Source organism: Hippoglossus stenolepis, chromosome 13, assembly GCF_022539355.2.
Source record: "Hippoglossus stenolepis isolate QCI-W04-F060 chromosome 13, HSTE1.2, whole genome shotgun sequence".
Lineage (NCBI taxonomy): Eukaryota > Metazoa > Chordata > Actinopteri > Pleuronectiformes > Pleuronectidae > Hippoglossus > Hippoglossus stenolepis.
Genome location: NC_061495.1, coordinates 1,125,668 through 1,141,957, shown reverse-complemented (window position 1 = coordinate 1,141,957; position 16,290 = coordinate 1,125,668). Strand labels below are relative to the sequence as shown.

Genomic DNA, 16,290 nt, shown 5'->3' with positions numbered 1-16,290 from the left:
ACAGCAGCAGCTGAGGCCGGTGAAGGGCTGTGATCGTCGGTGTCGTTTCAGCGCTGACACCGTTAAACTGTGGAGCTTCTTCTCGACGGTGAACACGCGTGAGGAGAATAACAATGATCCTTACTGCGTCCTGCTGAGGGACACACAGGGGACACACCGGGGACATACCGGGGACATCCACATCCACACCGGGGCCAGAGACACAGGGGACATCCACCTCAGGGCCAGAGACACAGGGGACATCCACCTCAGGGCCAGAGACACAGGGGACATCCACCTCAGGGCCAGAGACACAGGGGACATCGCCCTGTGGCCAGGGACGCACCCGGCTGGACACATCCTGGGGCCCAGGCCACACCTGAGGAGTTTTACACCCTGAACACAGGATTTAATGAGCGGCTGTTTCTTTCCCACAATCCTCCAGTGAGACGCTGAACATGGGCAACAGCTTCTCCAACATCGCGGCCTTCCAGTCCCTGCACATCGTGATGCTGGGGCTGGACTCCGCCGGGAAGACCACCGTCCTCTACCGACTCAAATTCAACGAGTTCGTCAACACGGTCCCGACGATCGGCTTCAACACCGAGAAGATCAAGCTGAGCAACGGCACCGCCAAGGGCATCAGCTGCCACTTCTGGGACGTGGGGGGCCAGGAGAAGCTGAGGCCCCTGTGGAAGTCCTACAGCCGCTGCACCGACGGCATCATCTACGTGGTGGACTCCGTGGACGTGGACCGGCTGGAGGAGGCCAAGACGGAGCTGCACAAAGTCACCAAGTTCGCAGAGAACCAGGGGACGCCGCTGCTGGTCATCGCCAACAAGCAGGACCTGCCCAAGTCTCTGCCGGTGGCGGACATCGAGAAGCAGCTGGCCCTGCACGAGCTCGCCCCCGCCACCACCTACCACATCCAGCCGGCGTGCGCCATCATCGGCGAGGGGCTGCACGAGGGCATGGACAAGCTGTACGAGATGATCCTGAAGAGGAGGAAATCCCTGAAGCAGAAGAAGAAGCGGTAACGTTTGGATTAAAGCTGTTTGATGCTGTGAATCTGCTCGAGCTAACACATGAGAACCAAAAAGACTCAAGCGTTGAAGTGATGCAGGAACAGCTGGCCTGTTCTCTGCTGCTGCATCACGTCTTTACTCTCATCCACTGGACATGAAACCGTGGAGACACACGTTTGATTTTGCACGTGGCTGCGGTCACTGAGTTCCTCTGGGGTCGGTGGCGTCGTGGAGACGTTTGTCCTCCCGGAGCGTTGAAGTAGCCTTTTCTCTGCGTGCTGGACACAGTGTGCTACACTTTGCACTTTTCATTTCCTGACAGAGAAGTTCACCGTACGAACAGAGATCCAGATTTATGTACAAGGAAAACAGAAGTGAAGTATTTTTTGAATATTAAAACGGTTAAAATCCACAATTTGACTGATTGTTCTCTTCTTCGTGTGATGATGACGATGATGAAGGTCACACTAATTCATCATCTTGGCGTAATGACGACCTCTGACCTGTGAACAAACAAACTCACAGGTGTGGATCAGCCAGAGGTTAAAAGGTCACAGGTTTCCTCAGCGCTGGTCTCGTGTTCGGAGAAAGACCGCAGCTCATTTGTGAAATTTATGGATCTGCATTGCGGTGCCGTGTTCTGCTTCACGCTGGTTCAACAGCGAGGAACCAGCGTCCGATAGAACCAGCGAGTGTGAGACGCAGTCCTCAGAATCATTAGTTCTCCTTCTGTCGTTATTTTACACTAAAACCAGTTGTTCCCTGATCTCAGATCTGCAGCTTCAGTGTGAGATTCAGTGTGAGCTGCTGGAGGAGCTGTTAGATTCTGACCTCAGGATCAACTGAGTCTCAGTTTGTTCACAAGGATTCAAACTGTTTCGTGATTAATCAGCTGCAGGTTTCCTCCGTGAAGCTTCACGACACACTGAACGTGCAGGACTCAGTTAAACCATAAATCATTTAACATTTGTCAAAGTTCAGTTTGTTTTTATACAAGTAAAAAGACAAACTGCTAAAATATTCATATTTCAGAAGCAGAAACAGACTTTGTGACATTTTCTTTAACAAAATAACATTAATACTAAGTATTAATGAGGAGCTGAACTCCATGTGTGTCTGAGACCTTTTATTTCAACTAGTTTTCATGAATGTTAGAAAACTAAAGACCTGTGGTGGAAAGTAACTAAGTACATCTAGAGGTACTTTACCAATTTTTGTAACTTTAAACTTCAGCATACAACATTTATCTTAAATTTTATATAAAAATTATATAAAGTTAATAAATTATATTATCAGAGATTAAAGGTTTAAAATGTTTTGATGATAAATTTCTTCATCAAACACGTCACATTGTTTCTTTTAAATAAATTTAGAAAGTTAGCACCATGACGACGGTTTTATAGAAACGTCTCAACCACTGGATTCATCGTTCATCTTCCTTCTGACGATTCCTCAACCTTTCATCTAGCGCCACCATCAGGTCATTTTAACGTGTTAACCTCCGACTCTGAACCGTTTCACGTCCGAGCAGAAAAACCTTTCAACTGAATATTTCATTGGCCCCATCTTCTTTCTTTAGGCTTGAAATAAACATTAGAACTTTATGCGACAGCAGCAGCAGAAGAAGAAGAAGAAGATGAAGAAGATGAAGATGTTGCCTGGTAACAGCTGAAGGTGGAACCCTAAAAAAAATCTGTGGGGATTAATGACACAAAAATAGGTCTAAAAATAATGCATCCAATCAGAATCCAGTGTTGCTGGTGCATCAGTCACATTATGAGTTTCAGTGAGTTGTTCACATTCACACAAACAGACGTATGAAGATCAATCAACTGGAAAATATCTGTTTTATGTTAGTTTTTTTATTTCATTTTAACAGTTTAAACACCAACATGTGTCATTTTATATTTGATTCTAACTGTAGTTTGTTAAAAATCTGTTTAAAGTTTATTCAAAGACAATTTCCAACCTCAACAAAAGCAGTTTGAAGCTGTTTAACGACGACAGAGACCCACACTGTGGGGTTCCTCAAAACACAAAGAACACCCTGTCATCTCAGGACTCCCCGTCACTATGGCAACAGCAAAGCAAACCCAGCCCCGGCCTCCGTGATCCAGTCAAACACATTTCTGTCTCGCTCTCGTTTGCAGTGTTGACGTTTGTTTCCCTCGACGAGTCTCCAGCACTTTAATTCATCAAATACAAAGAATCTCAGACGTTCCACATGTTGCTGTGAAGCTAAAGGATCTTTAAAGATTTCAAACCTTTACGTCAGATATTTAACAGATACGAGTAAAAACATTAAGTATAAAAAACGAGTTCAACAGAAGTTAGGAATGCTTCATAAATCCTTTTATTTGCCTTTTATAGATTCAGTTCCTGATGGAAAATGTTGTATTTGACCAACTTAATATGAACTAAGATGCACATTCAATTCTTTTGAACCTGTAAAAGGAAGTTGGCCTTAAACCCTGAGTTGTGTCTGTGAGGCTGAACAACAACCTGCACCAGGACCTGTTGTCTCGAGTCTTCGAGTTCAGACACGACTGAAGACAGGGACACACACAGACGACACAATCTGTCATCAGGAGAACAAACACTTATTTGAGTCAATGCTTTTGTCAGCGAGTTCTAAAATGTGACAAACGTTGTGTGAACAGTGATAAAGGTTGGAGGGCCTGACAGACTAAACACCAGCTCCCCTCCGATCAGAGACACATCCACGTTGAGTCAAACCTGAGTCAACGCTGCTCAACCGACCAATCAGGTGAAGGAGGAGACATCAGGCCACGACGTATCCAGACGTACAAACTGTCCTCTAGTGCGACAGCAACACAACAAACCAACAACCATCAGAGTGTATTCACTCTAACTTCAGTTTTGTGTCGACGCAGTTTGTTAGTTTTCACGTAACAGTTGCCGACTTTAACTTTAACTTTGTGTGACTCTTTGTCTGCGATGAGATGAAACCTCCCGTCAGCGTCTCGGAGGAAACAGTGAAACTTCAGGGACTCTCTCCTGCGTCGGAATATTCAACCTCCTTTTTTAATTGGATTTCTAAAAGTGGTTTCCCATCGAGTGCTTCTGAGCCACCGCTGCTTCCTACAATAATAAAACACAGAAATCTATCCCCCCGTGACGGACTGCATATATCCACTGTGTGTGTGTGTGTCTGCTGTGAATGTGGTTTGAAATACTCTTCAGCTCTTTTATAGCTGCAGGTCTCACGTGGTTTTTGTTTCTTCTGTATAATTATAGTAAAGTGAATTATTTCCACCTGGAGCAGGTGAACGGGACGAGACTCTCCCTCGTCTCCAGATTCGGAGGATTCCCTCAGTGACTCTGTTTGTAGAGACTGGCTCCGGAGCCTCCAGCTTCAGACCCAGTTTCTTCTCTAGTCCTCGGCTACACTTCAGAGCTCCTCCTCCTCTGGTCTCTCTCATTATCTACTTACACAGGATCTGACTGCTGGAGCACAACTAACTGCTGATTACTCTGATCCAATCACTGCAGACATTAAAAGACCATCAGCCGACACTGTGAAACCCATCAGCCTGAACAGCGCTTCTTATTGTCTGCTGCAGAGTTTCAGGAAAACATCAAATCACTTGTGAAACTTACAGGAGGTGATTTTAGTCTGAGTCAGTTTAGCTCAGGTTAACTCTCAGTGGAGCACAGGGATGTGTGATGTATAAAATACTTTATCATATCGTACACTTCACTGAAGAGCAGCTGATTTTAGAAGAAATACAAAAGACAATGAATCCTGCTGGGAGGCATTAGTCTATAAATCTATTTATTAATAAACCAAGGTCTTTGTTAACATGAAATACTTTCCTCACTACAAATAACCTCCAATGCAGAGACTCCACAGAACCAGTGTTTAAAGAGGACGCTCTACATTCCAACATGTCTGATGTCAACAATCAGCTCCGACACAGATCGACAGGGACAGGGACAGGGACAGATCAGGGTCTGTGAGACACACGTGGTCTGTGTATTTTCATAGATGTCAAACTATCCTTTAATCTGTGGTCTCTGGTTTGATGAGCGCGTTGGGACGTGTGAAGGACGTGGACGCTGCTCGTCCCTGAGGATCACTGGTTTCACTGGGGTGATAAGCTCCGCATTGTTCGGGTGTCCCTGACTTATATATAGGTCATGCTCTTATTGTTCTAACAGACACACACACACACACACACCACTGCTCTGTTGTGTGTGTCACTATTTTCTCGCCAACACAACAGCAGCAGCGACACACTGAGCTTCACAGTGAGGAAACTAAACAAAGGCTCCTGTTGTTGTTTCAGTCAAAACTTCTGCAGTGACTGAACCTGTCGAGGCACCAGGATCAGTATCCACATCACTTCTCATGTTCAATAAGTAAAAGAGAAGTAAATCAATCTGGAATAACTTCCTCCCTGTGACTGTAAATCCTCGAGTCGAGCTCTTGGACGTTAGCTTCTGTACGAATGTGCATGAAGTCAACGTTGTTGTCATATCAATAACACACTTAACATATAAGTACACTACAGATCGGGTACTCAAGTGACTTATGAGTACACAACATAGTACGTCGGGATCAGGGTAGATGTGAGTAGTACAAAGTACTGTAAACGTTTCTGTGTTTAATTAAAACTTCTGTCTTCTCCGTTCAATCTGTGAAACAAACACCAGCGTCTGATTCCTGGGTGTGTTCAGGTCACCTGATGATCTGAGGTCACCTGATCCTGCTCATCTCTCTCTCTCTCTCTCCCCCTCTCTCTCTCTCTCTCTCTCTCTCCCTCCTCTCTCTCTCTCTCTCTCTCTCTCTCTCTCTCTCTCTCTCTCTCTCTCTCTCTCTCTCTCTCTCTCTCTGTCTCTCTCTCTCTCTCTCTCTCTCTGTCTCTCTCTCTCTCTCTCTCTCTCTCTCTCTCTCTGTCTCTCTCTCTCTCTCTCTCCCTCTCTCTCTCTCTCTCTCTCTCTCTCTCTCCCTCTCTCTCTCTCTCTCTCTCTCTCTCTCTCTCTCTCTCTCTCTCTCTCTCTCTCTCTCTCTCTCTCTCTCTTCCAGTGTTTAGTAAAGAGGGAAAAACCCAATGACAGAAAGCCACCTCTGTGTTTTTAGAAAATTACAAATGTTCAAATGCATAAAACATGCATTTGAACATGCCCCCCCCAACCAACATTAAAGTCCCTGTGAACATTAAACATGACCGAGCAGGTTTGTGTTTTCACTGTAGAAGATGGATCTCTGCAGGCAGCTCTTTGATTATGCTCCGTCTGACAGGCGTCTTTTGTCATCCGATAAGATGCATAATTCATCCACACTTTACAAGGCAGGAAGCAAAGTGTGTGTGTGTGTGTGTGTGTGTGTGTGTGTGTGTGTGTGTGGGGTGGGGGTGGGGGGGGGGTGAGTCCTGGTGCAGAGATGAATGTTGTGGCAGCGTCGTGGCTGAGGAGCTGCTGGGTCCCTGAAGGCCTCGTCTCCATATAGAGTCATGTCTCTGCTCCGAGACTAAACTGCAGCAGCCGAGCGACACATTCATCACGGAGCTGCTGAGCACATCACAGGCAGCACCGCTCTGGACTCAGTGGCTGTGATGTGAGTTCAGACTCTGAGGAAGCAGAGGAAACTGCTCAGTGAATATTAAAGAGGTGATGCAGTGGAGTGAGCTGAGGTCACAGTGTCTGAGGATCAGTAACGGGGGGGGGACGGCAGGTTTTAGGTTCTTATCTCTATCATCAGTTATCTGAATATGAAGCCTGATGTGTGTTCCTCTTCCTCCTCCTCTTCCTCCTCTTCCTCTTCCTCCTCCTCTTCCTCCTCCTCTTCCTCCTCTTCCTCCTCCTCTTCCTCCTCTTCCTCCTCCTCTTCCTCTCTCCACACGGACTGTTTACCTACAACCAAAGCTGATCAAACCTAATTGGTCGAACAAGAAACATTGATGATTTGAATCATCATCATTTGAACCAGGATTATATTGATGTGTTTGGGTTCAGGCAACAGAAGCACATTTGTTAAAGTGAGATTTAGTTCAAAAACTAAAGTAAAACTCATTCTGTCTCATTCTGGCTGATTAACCCGACTATAAATATCAAAATGACAAAGAACTGTGATGGTGCAGCTCAGATGTTGCTTCATGAATATAATTTATATAACGATATAACAACCAGGTATTTGTAAAGTACAGATCTCCGGCTCCTTCTCTCTGTGTCATTATTAATCTGGTCTCTGACTGGAAGCAGATGAATTGCTGCTTTATCAGATTATGAATAAGTAACCTCGGCTTTGAGCCGGGGCTTTGATGTGGGGCTGTGCGGCGGAGCGTTGGGGTCGTGTGGAGGTCAGTGGGCAGATGAATGCTCGGTGAAAGATCTTCAGCTTCAGACTCAGAAACGTTTTCCTTCCTTCACATGTTGTTTTGTTGCTCCAGTTTTGATTTGGACTGAGAATCCCAGCATCACTTAACAACATCAGAGTCTAATGATGAAACATTCAGTTCTGCTGTTTACACTAAAACGTGATGAACTTCGTTCAGTTGTGACGTCTGTAGTTAATCATTGTGCTTGTGTCTGTGGCTGCTGCTCGTCTGACTGATTCTACGTGACGCTCAACATCCTCCAACATCTACTCTTTGTTTTTAGACATGAACACAAACACAAGGATCGTGAGTTACAGCCTCTGAAATCCACCTCGTCTGTGTCGATGACCACAGAGAAATGTGACGTCCAGTCACTCGGCTCCTCTGCGTGAAGACGCTTGTTTCTTACGACTTTAAAACGTGTTCTGTTAAACAAACAGCTGAACAGGATTTATTAGAAAACTTGCTGGTTTAGATAGAAACTGGATGAACGTGACGTTTTTAAAAGTATAAATGAATGTAGGTTATTTAAAGACACAGTAAGGTGTTTCGGAGCCCGACTCAGTCTAATGTCTTTATGACCTGGTTCTTCAGCACCTGGTTCTGTGTTGTTATGGGCTTTGATCTTTCACCTGTGGACTTTACGACAGGTCACTTCTGCTCCGACTTTGATTTCACTGACCTCGAATCTTTTCTCAAACCGACTCCTTTCATGCTCTGAACTCACTAATGAGGACATTTTACTAAACCGGGCTTTTCCTCAGTTTGAGCCTCTCGTCATCACACAAACATTTCAACATGTTTAACGTCAGTAAAACAGAGATTTTTACAAACGCCTTCAAAGTCCAGATTTAAAAAAAAAAACTCAGGTATCAAACAAATACTTGGAAATGATGACATAACACATGCTACTTCGTTTTAGGTCTAAATACACGTTAGCAGCTAAATTACAGACATCACAGACGTATCACTCGGAGCACAGCGTTCTCTCTGGTGTTTGACGGATCATTGATGTAGACTATCGCCACCTAATGGCCCGACATGCATGTTGCACCTTTTGTAGACGTTATGTGAGCGAAGTTATTTGGAAAACAAAGGTCGAAGGTATTTGAGATGAAAAACAGACGGAACGTTTCCACAGTTGTGTTGACGAAGCTCTGGTTTCTGCCTCGTCCGTTCACCTGCTTGTTTCAGACTCTTTGTTTTCTGTTAAACTTTTGTTTCTTAGCTCTGATTTAATAAATTGTGTAATTTGGCCGTGAGTCAGTTTCACTTCAGTGTTTCTTCATCTTTTCTTTAAATCGCAGCCTGAAACATGAAGAGTTCCCGTGTCTCAGGATCGCCTGCTCGCTGCGGCGTCATGTGACGTGTGGTGACAGTAACCAGCTGACATGTGGAACCTCTCAGAGACGCTTGTGTTAAATTCACCTGAGCTAAACGCTCACGACTTTGAATCAGAAGAGATCTCAACGTGTCGGCTCCACAGACGGAAAGTAAAACTCCTTCTGCAGGAAAACGTCTCATTAACATTCACTTCATCCTGAGCTGAGTCAGGGACTTATTTAATCTTTCATTAAGGTTATTTTATGGCTCCCACTCTTTCCTCTAATTTCCCATTAAGTGCAGGAAGGTTCCTGCAGAAGACGATGTCATTCGGTGCTGATTAAAGGGAAATGAGACGACGTTCAGACGCTGTAAGAATTCATTTCAATTAATGTCTGTAACCTGGAGTCTCTTTGAAGTTTGTCCACTGATTAACTGACAAACCAGAAGAAACAGTGTTTTAAAACATGTGAAAATGGAAATTTCCAGGAGAGTTTTATAAAAATGTATAAAACGTGGACATTTCCTTCATATACGTGAATATTGAAGCGATTCAAGGATCAACTGAGAAAAGTCTGAACAGCTTAAAACATGATGTTAATGATGGAGCTTAACGAGATAATGATTTACAGATCAGGTAATTGATTTACAACAATGTGTCGGTGGATGTGAGACGATTTCCCACAAAGCTTCTTTGTTCCAGGAGAAATATTCTTCCAGAGAAATGCAGCCGGCTCCGATTGGCAGTGATGTGAACGTGACACCGGCTGAAAGCATTAATAAAAACTCTCGGTGCTAAAAGACTCTGTGACGTTGTGAGGTTGATGAACGTCCGGGTCCAAGCTTGAAAAGCCACGAACACTTGTGTTGTTTTTTACATCTTAGAAACAACATGCGACTGTGGTGCCTCCTTCACATCGAGTCAGATTCAACACTGGGGACACGGAGACGTCCCACATGAGTCACTGAGGGAAACACAGGAAGACAAACTCCTTTTTAAAACCAGGTTCACCCTTTTCTGATTTTAGTCTAAAAGTGAAAAATGTATCTGAAACACCGGAGCCTCGTCTGTGCTGCTGTGTCTGTGCTGCTGTGTCTGTGCTGCTGTGTCTGTGCTGTGGAAACTAAGAAACACAGTTTTTAAACCTGGTCTGTAATGAAACGTGGAGTTTTCATGTGAGGGTGAAAATAAAAGCTCAGTTGAGTTGTGGAGGATTCCTCTTCTGCCTGTTGAATGGTGTGGGGGATGGTGGAGGTCAAAGGTCACGGCACGCTGGGGCTCAGCCTGGCAGAACAAACACTTTTACTGCCTCCTGTGTTTCTGCGTCAGTCTGTTAAACATTAACCGTTAAATGTGTCAGCAGATCCACAGTAAACAAACGCTCCCGTGTTCCCGCCGCTCACCTCAACTACAAAGTGTTCGAGGCTAAACAAGGAATTCTGGGATAATTAGCTGCACAGCGGTTTTCATGTGCTCATCAAAAACAAAATCCCTGAAACGTCAGCAGCTTGTAATCGACTTAATGAAGCGGCTTCAGACCCACTTTCATTTGGTCTTATGTAAAAACAGCGAGCTGGAATCTATTAAAGCCAAATGGAACGCGGCCGTTTTGAAGCTAATTTGATTAAAAGACGTGAAGGCTGAAGAGGAGACGCTGGTTAAACACGAAGACGCAGAGGAAACCAAATCAAAGTCACAGAAAATAAACTCAACACAGGACTTAACCCGACGTCAAGTCACAAAGACAAATTACACACGTGTTTGTGATCAACACGGGACGAAGCTTTTATCTGAACAGTGACGTTTCTCTGAGCTCTGCCCGAACGAGGACATAAGAGAGGGAGACATATTATAGAAATATAAACAGTGACGTGAAGAAGGTCACATGAGAGCACAGCTGATAAAAATATCAGATTTCCAAACTTCACTGCAGCGACTGTAAAACGTTCTGGAGGAAGCTTGTACAAATGTAATTATAGCAATTGAAGTAATGAAGTAATCTAAATATTAAAGGTCACAAACGGCTACAGAGAAGAAACTGTAGAGAAAACAGTGAATCACATGATGTGTCATCGTTTAACAATAACATGTGTTTCCAAATGTCTTTCTAAAAAAACCCCCCTCAGTCATCATTTTAGTGTGTGTGTGTGTGTGTGTGTGTGTGTGTGTGTGTGTGTGTGTGTGTGTGTGTGTGTGTGTGTGTGTGTGTCACAGGAAGTCACAGTATCGACACCAACTTGTTTGATTTTGATATTTGTATGTTTTTTAATTGACGTCACATCACTGAGGAAACTGGAAAATCACCTGCATCGGTGACCTTTGACCTTTGACCTCTCTGACCCCAGAGACTTTTTATCTTTTTCCCTCAGGTTTTTTCAGGAACCATCGTAGTTTTTTACCCATGTGACAAAGAGTCAGAGTTTCAGATCTCTGCTGCTGTTTGTCTGTTTGCTCTGTTGCTCCTTCGTCGTTCATGTGGACACTGAGCTTCACTGAAGGAGTTGATTAAACCTCTGTGTCATATTTTCATCTGCAGCTTCTGAACGTGACATGTTGTCCTCGTCTGCTTCCTTCCAGCGTCGATCTGCGTTTCCTCTGATCTCATTCACGTCTTTGTCTCTGTGCTGACAGTTAGGCCGTTGCCATGGCGACACTCTACATGCAGAAAGCGCGTTAAGCCGCTCAAACGTGTGATTCCAAGCTTCACACCTCGCCGATGATATCAAGAAGTCATTATCACCGTCTCGGCGGGGAGGAGATGAGGCCGCGGCGAGGGCGGGATCACCGCTCGCTGCAGTTCCACGCCGCCGGGCCCTCGGCTGGTGGTCGTCCTCAGAAAGAGAGAGAGGACGCAGCAGAGAGGGAGGGGGTGTTTCACGTGGGAACGACTCGTTCACACACACACGATACATCTGGGTCACATGACATGTAAACGCAACAATTCTCATGGACACACGTCCTCTGGACACACACGCCTCTCAGGTCGTTTTAATAAACAAAACATGGTGGCGTTGTTTTTACCTCGTGGATCAGGACCCGACGGAAACAAAGAAACCAACACAGACTGAAGCAGACGTGTCTCAGTGTTGATTTACAGCAATTCTTTTGGGTTTCCTCTGTCTCTTTATTATATATATATATATATATGTGTATATATATATATATATATGTATATATATATATATATATGTGTATATAAAGAACACACATAGGTTTTCTCATTACTCGTTAAGATCTAATAAACTACATTCTTCTAAACTCTGTCTGTAGCTGGAGACGTTTTATCGTAAAGACCCGTGTGAACCAGTGGTTGAGTTTCTTTACGACTGAACCTGTTCTGGAGTCAGTGACTGTGTGATGAAGCTGATCTGAGGTCAGAGGATTAAAAGGCCACCGAGTCGCTCGGCATCCATTGTTTTTAGATGAATGCAGAGAGAGGTGTTGGCATGGCAACCGGTCAGCTGGTTCCTGCCCAGCTGTCCGGGGCTGTTGAGCTGTTCCATGGATGTAGGAATGTGTGTCCCCCACATGTCCATAGGGGCAGCAGCTATTTGGCAGCGAGCCCCCCTGTATTCACATACCACACAGACGTGAAGAGGAACCAGGGTCACATGTTGGAGTCTAAACTCTGAGTCTGGGATTAATCAGTGTTTCTTGTATTTACATCTTTTCTCCGTTTTATTCATATAAAGTAAAATCACAACAGATCTTTAGCTTTTTGAGAATTCCTCTGTTTCCGAGAGCGTCTCTTTGTTAACGACCTGAGCTCCTGTGGATTCAGGCTCCTCCCACACGACTTTGTGATGAGCCGCTGAAACAGAGAAGTTTTCGTTTGGATCAAACTGAACCGAGCTTCTGTTTGCAGAGTGAAAACTATCACAGGAAGTAGAGACACAGGTCTGGAGCTGAAACACTGGTTTGGACAGAGATATCAATGTGTCTGTGAGTCAGGGAAGTTTCCACTTTCTTGTCGTGTGTTAGAAGCGTCGTCAGCTCTAAGAGCAGCCTCAGTGATTCTGTTCAACATCGGCTCAGTAGCAGAAACCTGGTTGTTCAGAGGATCCCACTCTGATGAGCAGGAGCTTCAGAGGAGCAGCAGGTCCGAGTCTCTGTGGAAACACTCCACCGTGATGGAGGTCCTGAAGGAGCCACATCACCTGCGGCTGAAGCTGTTCTGTTTTGGTTGTGTCCAGCTGAGCGACTCCACGTTTCCTGCTCCTCCTGCTCTGAGCTTTCAGAGTCCCACTGTGTGATGGTTGTGTGTGTGCGTCCCGAGGCTCTGGAGATAAAGTGACTGAAACATCCAGAGCGTCAGAGCCACGAGCTGATGTTCTGTCCATTCTGACGACATAACAGCTCCTCAGAACAGAAACCAAAACATCTGCACCGCCCCCTGGTGTCTGGGTGCAGTATAGGTCATAAACGCTCCTCCTCCATGTTAGCAGATGGGACCAAATTTAACAATAAAAGTAGGTTTCTGTCATTTCAGGTCGTTCTTATCTCTCTGATGTTTGTCCAAGTGTTTCTGATCAGTTTGGTTTTATTTAGTCGATGACAGATGCAGTCCACAGGTCGACCCTCAGGCTGTTGATCTCATGTTCTGGGGTTTAGTCCCTTTTTCTTGTTTCTTTTGATTCACATCCACTCTCATTCTGAGACAATGGAAACAATGACACAAGTTAGAATTTAAATAAAAACTGAGACAACTATGTTGTTCTCAGTTTAATATCGTGTGATATGAACTTGACACTGACTCATTTGATGGTTGATGTTGAACAGGTCTTGGTTTGGCGAGCTGTGATTGGTCCAGGGCAGTGACCCGTCCTCCGAGCTGCAGCAGTGAAACACATGATGATTGACTTCGTCTGTTACAAACATACTGAGGTTGAGAAGATCAGCTGCTGAGTGTGAAGTGTCCGATTCGAATCACCAGCAAACGACTCAAACAGATTCACGTTGTTCATATTTGTACTCAACAACCCCCCCCCCTCCTGAGGAGGAATCCCTGCTGTGTCCTCACTTCATACTTCAAACTCCAGAGGTTCTCACTTGATGGTCACACATTCAGCCTCTGTGGAGAAACTCTGGACGCTCTCTGGAGTTCAGAGCAGGTCTGAAAGCAGCTGGACACGGCTCCTGGTGACGAGGAGCTTCCTGGGGAATGAGGGAGATTTGAAAACGAGTCTGCTCTTGTTTCACAATCACAACCTCAAACCCTCAATTATAGAGCGAGCTGCTGAGGATCTGCTCAGACGCAGGAACAGAATCTGTGAAAAGCCCCTTTACCTTCTGGACTGCGGGGGGGAGGGTTCAGGTTCAGACACTGAAGTGGTTCTGGGTTAAAACCTCAAATCATCAACTTCCTGCTCCGACACTTTAATCTGTGACGGATTTTATTATTGAAACTGATCTTTTTTTTTCTCACATGATTAAATTTTCTCTCAATAAACAACACGATCCTGTTCAGAGAGGATCCAGTTATTTAATTCACTCTAGAGAAAATCATTAGATGGAATATGTTGTCGTGTTGTTACAGTACATGTAACATGTTATATGTTATATGTTATACTGTGGGTGGTTCTATCGTGTTTTTTATCATTAAAACATTTATTTAAATAGTTTTCTCCTCCATCAATAGCTTATTTTTATATAGAGAATAAAATACAAGGTGACAAATAAAGAATTCATTAGTATTCATATTTATAGGGTTTTGGAAACAAGGTCGTCCTCTGGTTCTTTCTGGAGCTGTTTTTTAAATCAGTGAAACTTCCTTCAGATGCTGTGATGGAACCATCGTCCACTGCTCTCAGCTCTGAAACACTAATGCACTTCACGATGCGGCTGCATTCATGTCACGCTCCGTGGGAGACGCCAGCAGCCGTCAGGTAAATGGAGGAGCCGCTAACCTTCACGTGTTCCTTCAGGAAAAAGCTCCAGATGAAACATCCCTGACCCAAATGGACAAATTCTGTCGCAGCTAAAAATAACCTGAAGTGACGGACGGTGATAAAACAACAGAGACGACTCGAGGCCTCAGTCCCGACGCCGGCTTCACTGCTGCTGCTGGTTTCATTATTCAAACACACTCACATCTGCTCAGCGTCAGAGAGACGGCGTTCAGGCTGTCCCAGGTCACATGACTGCAGCTCAGACCTCCTTTCGTCTCTTCAGGGCTCGGACGTCACGTCGAGGTTGAAGAGGCTGAAGTTAAAGATATAAAGAGGCAAATGTTCATGATGTTCAATGTGACACAAAAATATTAAAACAAAAACTTGTCTAGAAAAAGAAATCAAGCACATTTTTAGTCTGTCTTGATCACAATGGTTCCGAATCAGCGTGACCGAAATGAACCAATCAGGAGGAGGTTGTGAGCGACATCATCATTTCCAAGCATCTTGTTTCTGTTCGTCCAGAATCAAACCAACTCGAGATCGGCAGCGTTTCCAAACATCTGAGTGTTAGCGAGCAGTTTGACCCCAGACGGATCATCACCTGATGTTTCGATGTTAAAGGAAATGTCAAACGTCTTTTTGCTCTGAGTGATATTTCACTGGATGAATTAAATGTCTGAGCTGAAGATTCAATAGTCGTCAAGACCTTTCAGTCAAAAACCTCAAACTTCAGGCTGCTGGTGCCAGAGAGCAGGTTCACAGATCATCTAGTCAGGGGGGTTCATCCTCTGGGGACCGTGAATATCCTCCATAACTTAATGTGCTTCCTGTGGTTGTAGAGACGTTTTCATCTGGACAAACAGATTTGATCTCCAGTGTCACAGGCAGCAGTTGAGTAGTTTGACCCCTAACCCTTTAATGAGGGTCGATGTGGACGTGTGAAGAAGATGTTCTGAATAATTCTGGAGTTAAATCTGTGTCTCCGCTGACGTCTCAGTTTCCAGGTGGAGTCGGAACATCCAGTTTCCTCTGGGGCCTCGGTTCAGTGTGAGTGATTCAGGGTTTGGTTGAATCTGGGGCGGCTCCCGTTACAACAGACCTGCTGAACAAACATCCCAGAATAGGCTCCCAGCCTCTGTCTGAGTGGACAGGTGAACGCCTGTTTCCCAACATGAGAGCAACACGATTCACCGGCGGAGGCGCTACAGGTGGAGGCTCTGCAGGCCTGACACGGGGCTCTGCAGGCCTGACACGGGGGCTCTGCAGGCCTGACACGAGGGCTCTGCAGGCCTGACAGGGGGGCAGGTTGTGGGAGTTGAAGAGGGAAGAAACGACATCACAAAGGATCTGTTGTGTTTCCACTGGACTGAAGGTTTCCCAGGAAGGAGTTACATTCAGCGCCCCCTTGTGCTTGAGGGGTCAGAGAACTCAGTGGGTGTAAATCCTCAGAACCAGGCTGCTCCTCTTCACCTCCTCTTCTCCTCTTCACCTCCTCCTCTCCTCATCCTCTTATCCTCCTCTTCTCCTCCTCTTCTCCTCCTCTTCTCCTTTTCCCTCATCTCCTCCTCTTCACCTCCTCTTCTCCTCTTCACCTCTTCACCTCCTCTTCAACTCCTCTTCACCTCCTCCTCTCCTCATCTCCTCTTCCTCTTCTCCTTTTCAACTCCTCTTCTCCTCAAGATAATAAGAACAACAGCCTCAGACGTTGTGTTCTAACAAACAGAACATGT

At 45.1% G+C, this 16,290-nt stretch overlaps 1 protein-coding gene across 1 annotated transcript; it reads left to right on the top strand.

The window, feature by feature from the left end:
* The first annotated feature begins 426 nt into the window (after nt 1-426).
* LOC118120081 (ADP-ribosylation factor-like protein 4C) lies at nt 427-1,416 on the top strand. The gene has a single exon (XM_035174769.2). It carries the CDS (start codon nt 438-440, stop codon nt 1,014-1,016), a length of 579 nt encoding a protein of 192 aa, XP_035030660.1. The 5' UTR covers nt 427-437; the 3' UTR covers nt 1,017-1,416.
* Nucleotides 1,417-16,290: the final 14,874 nt, after the last annotated feature.

Excerpts from the sequence above, each read along its gene's own strand:
- LOC118120081 (XM_035174769.2), top strand. The coding sequence starts at position 438 with ATGGGCAACAGCTTCTCCAACATCGCGGCCTTCCAGTCCCTGCACATC.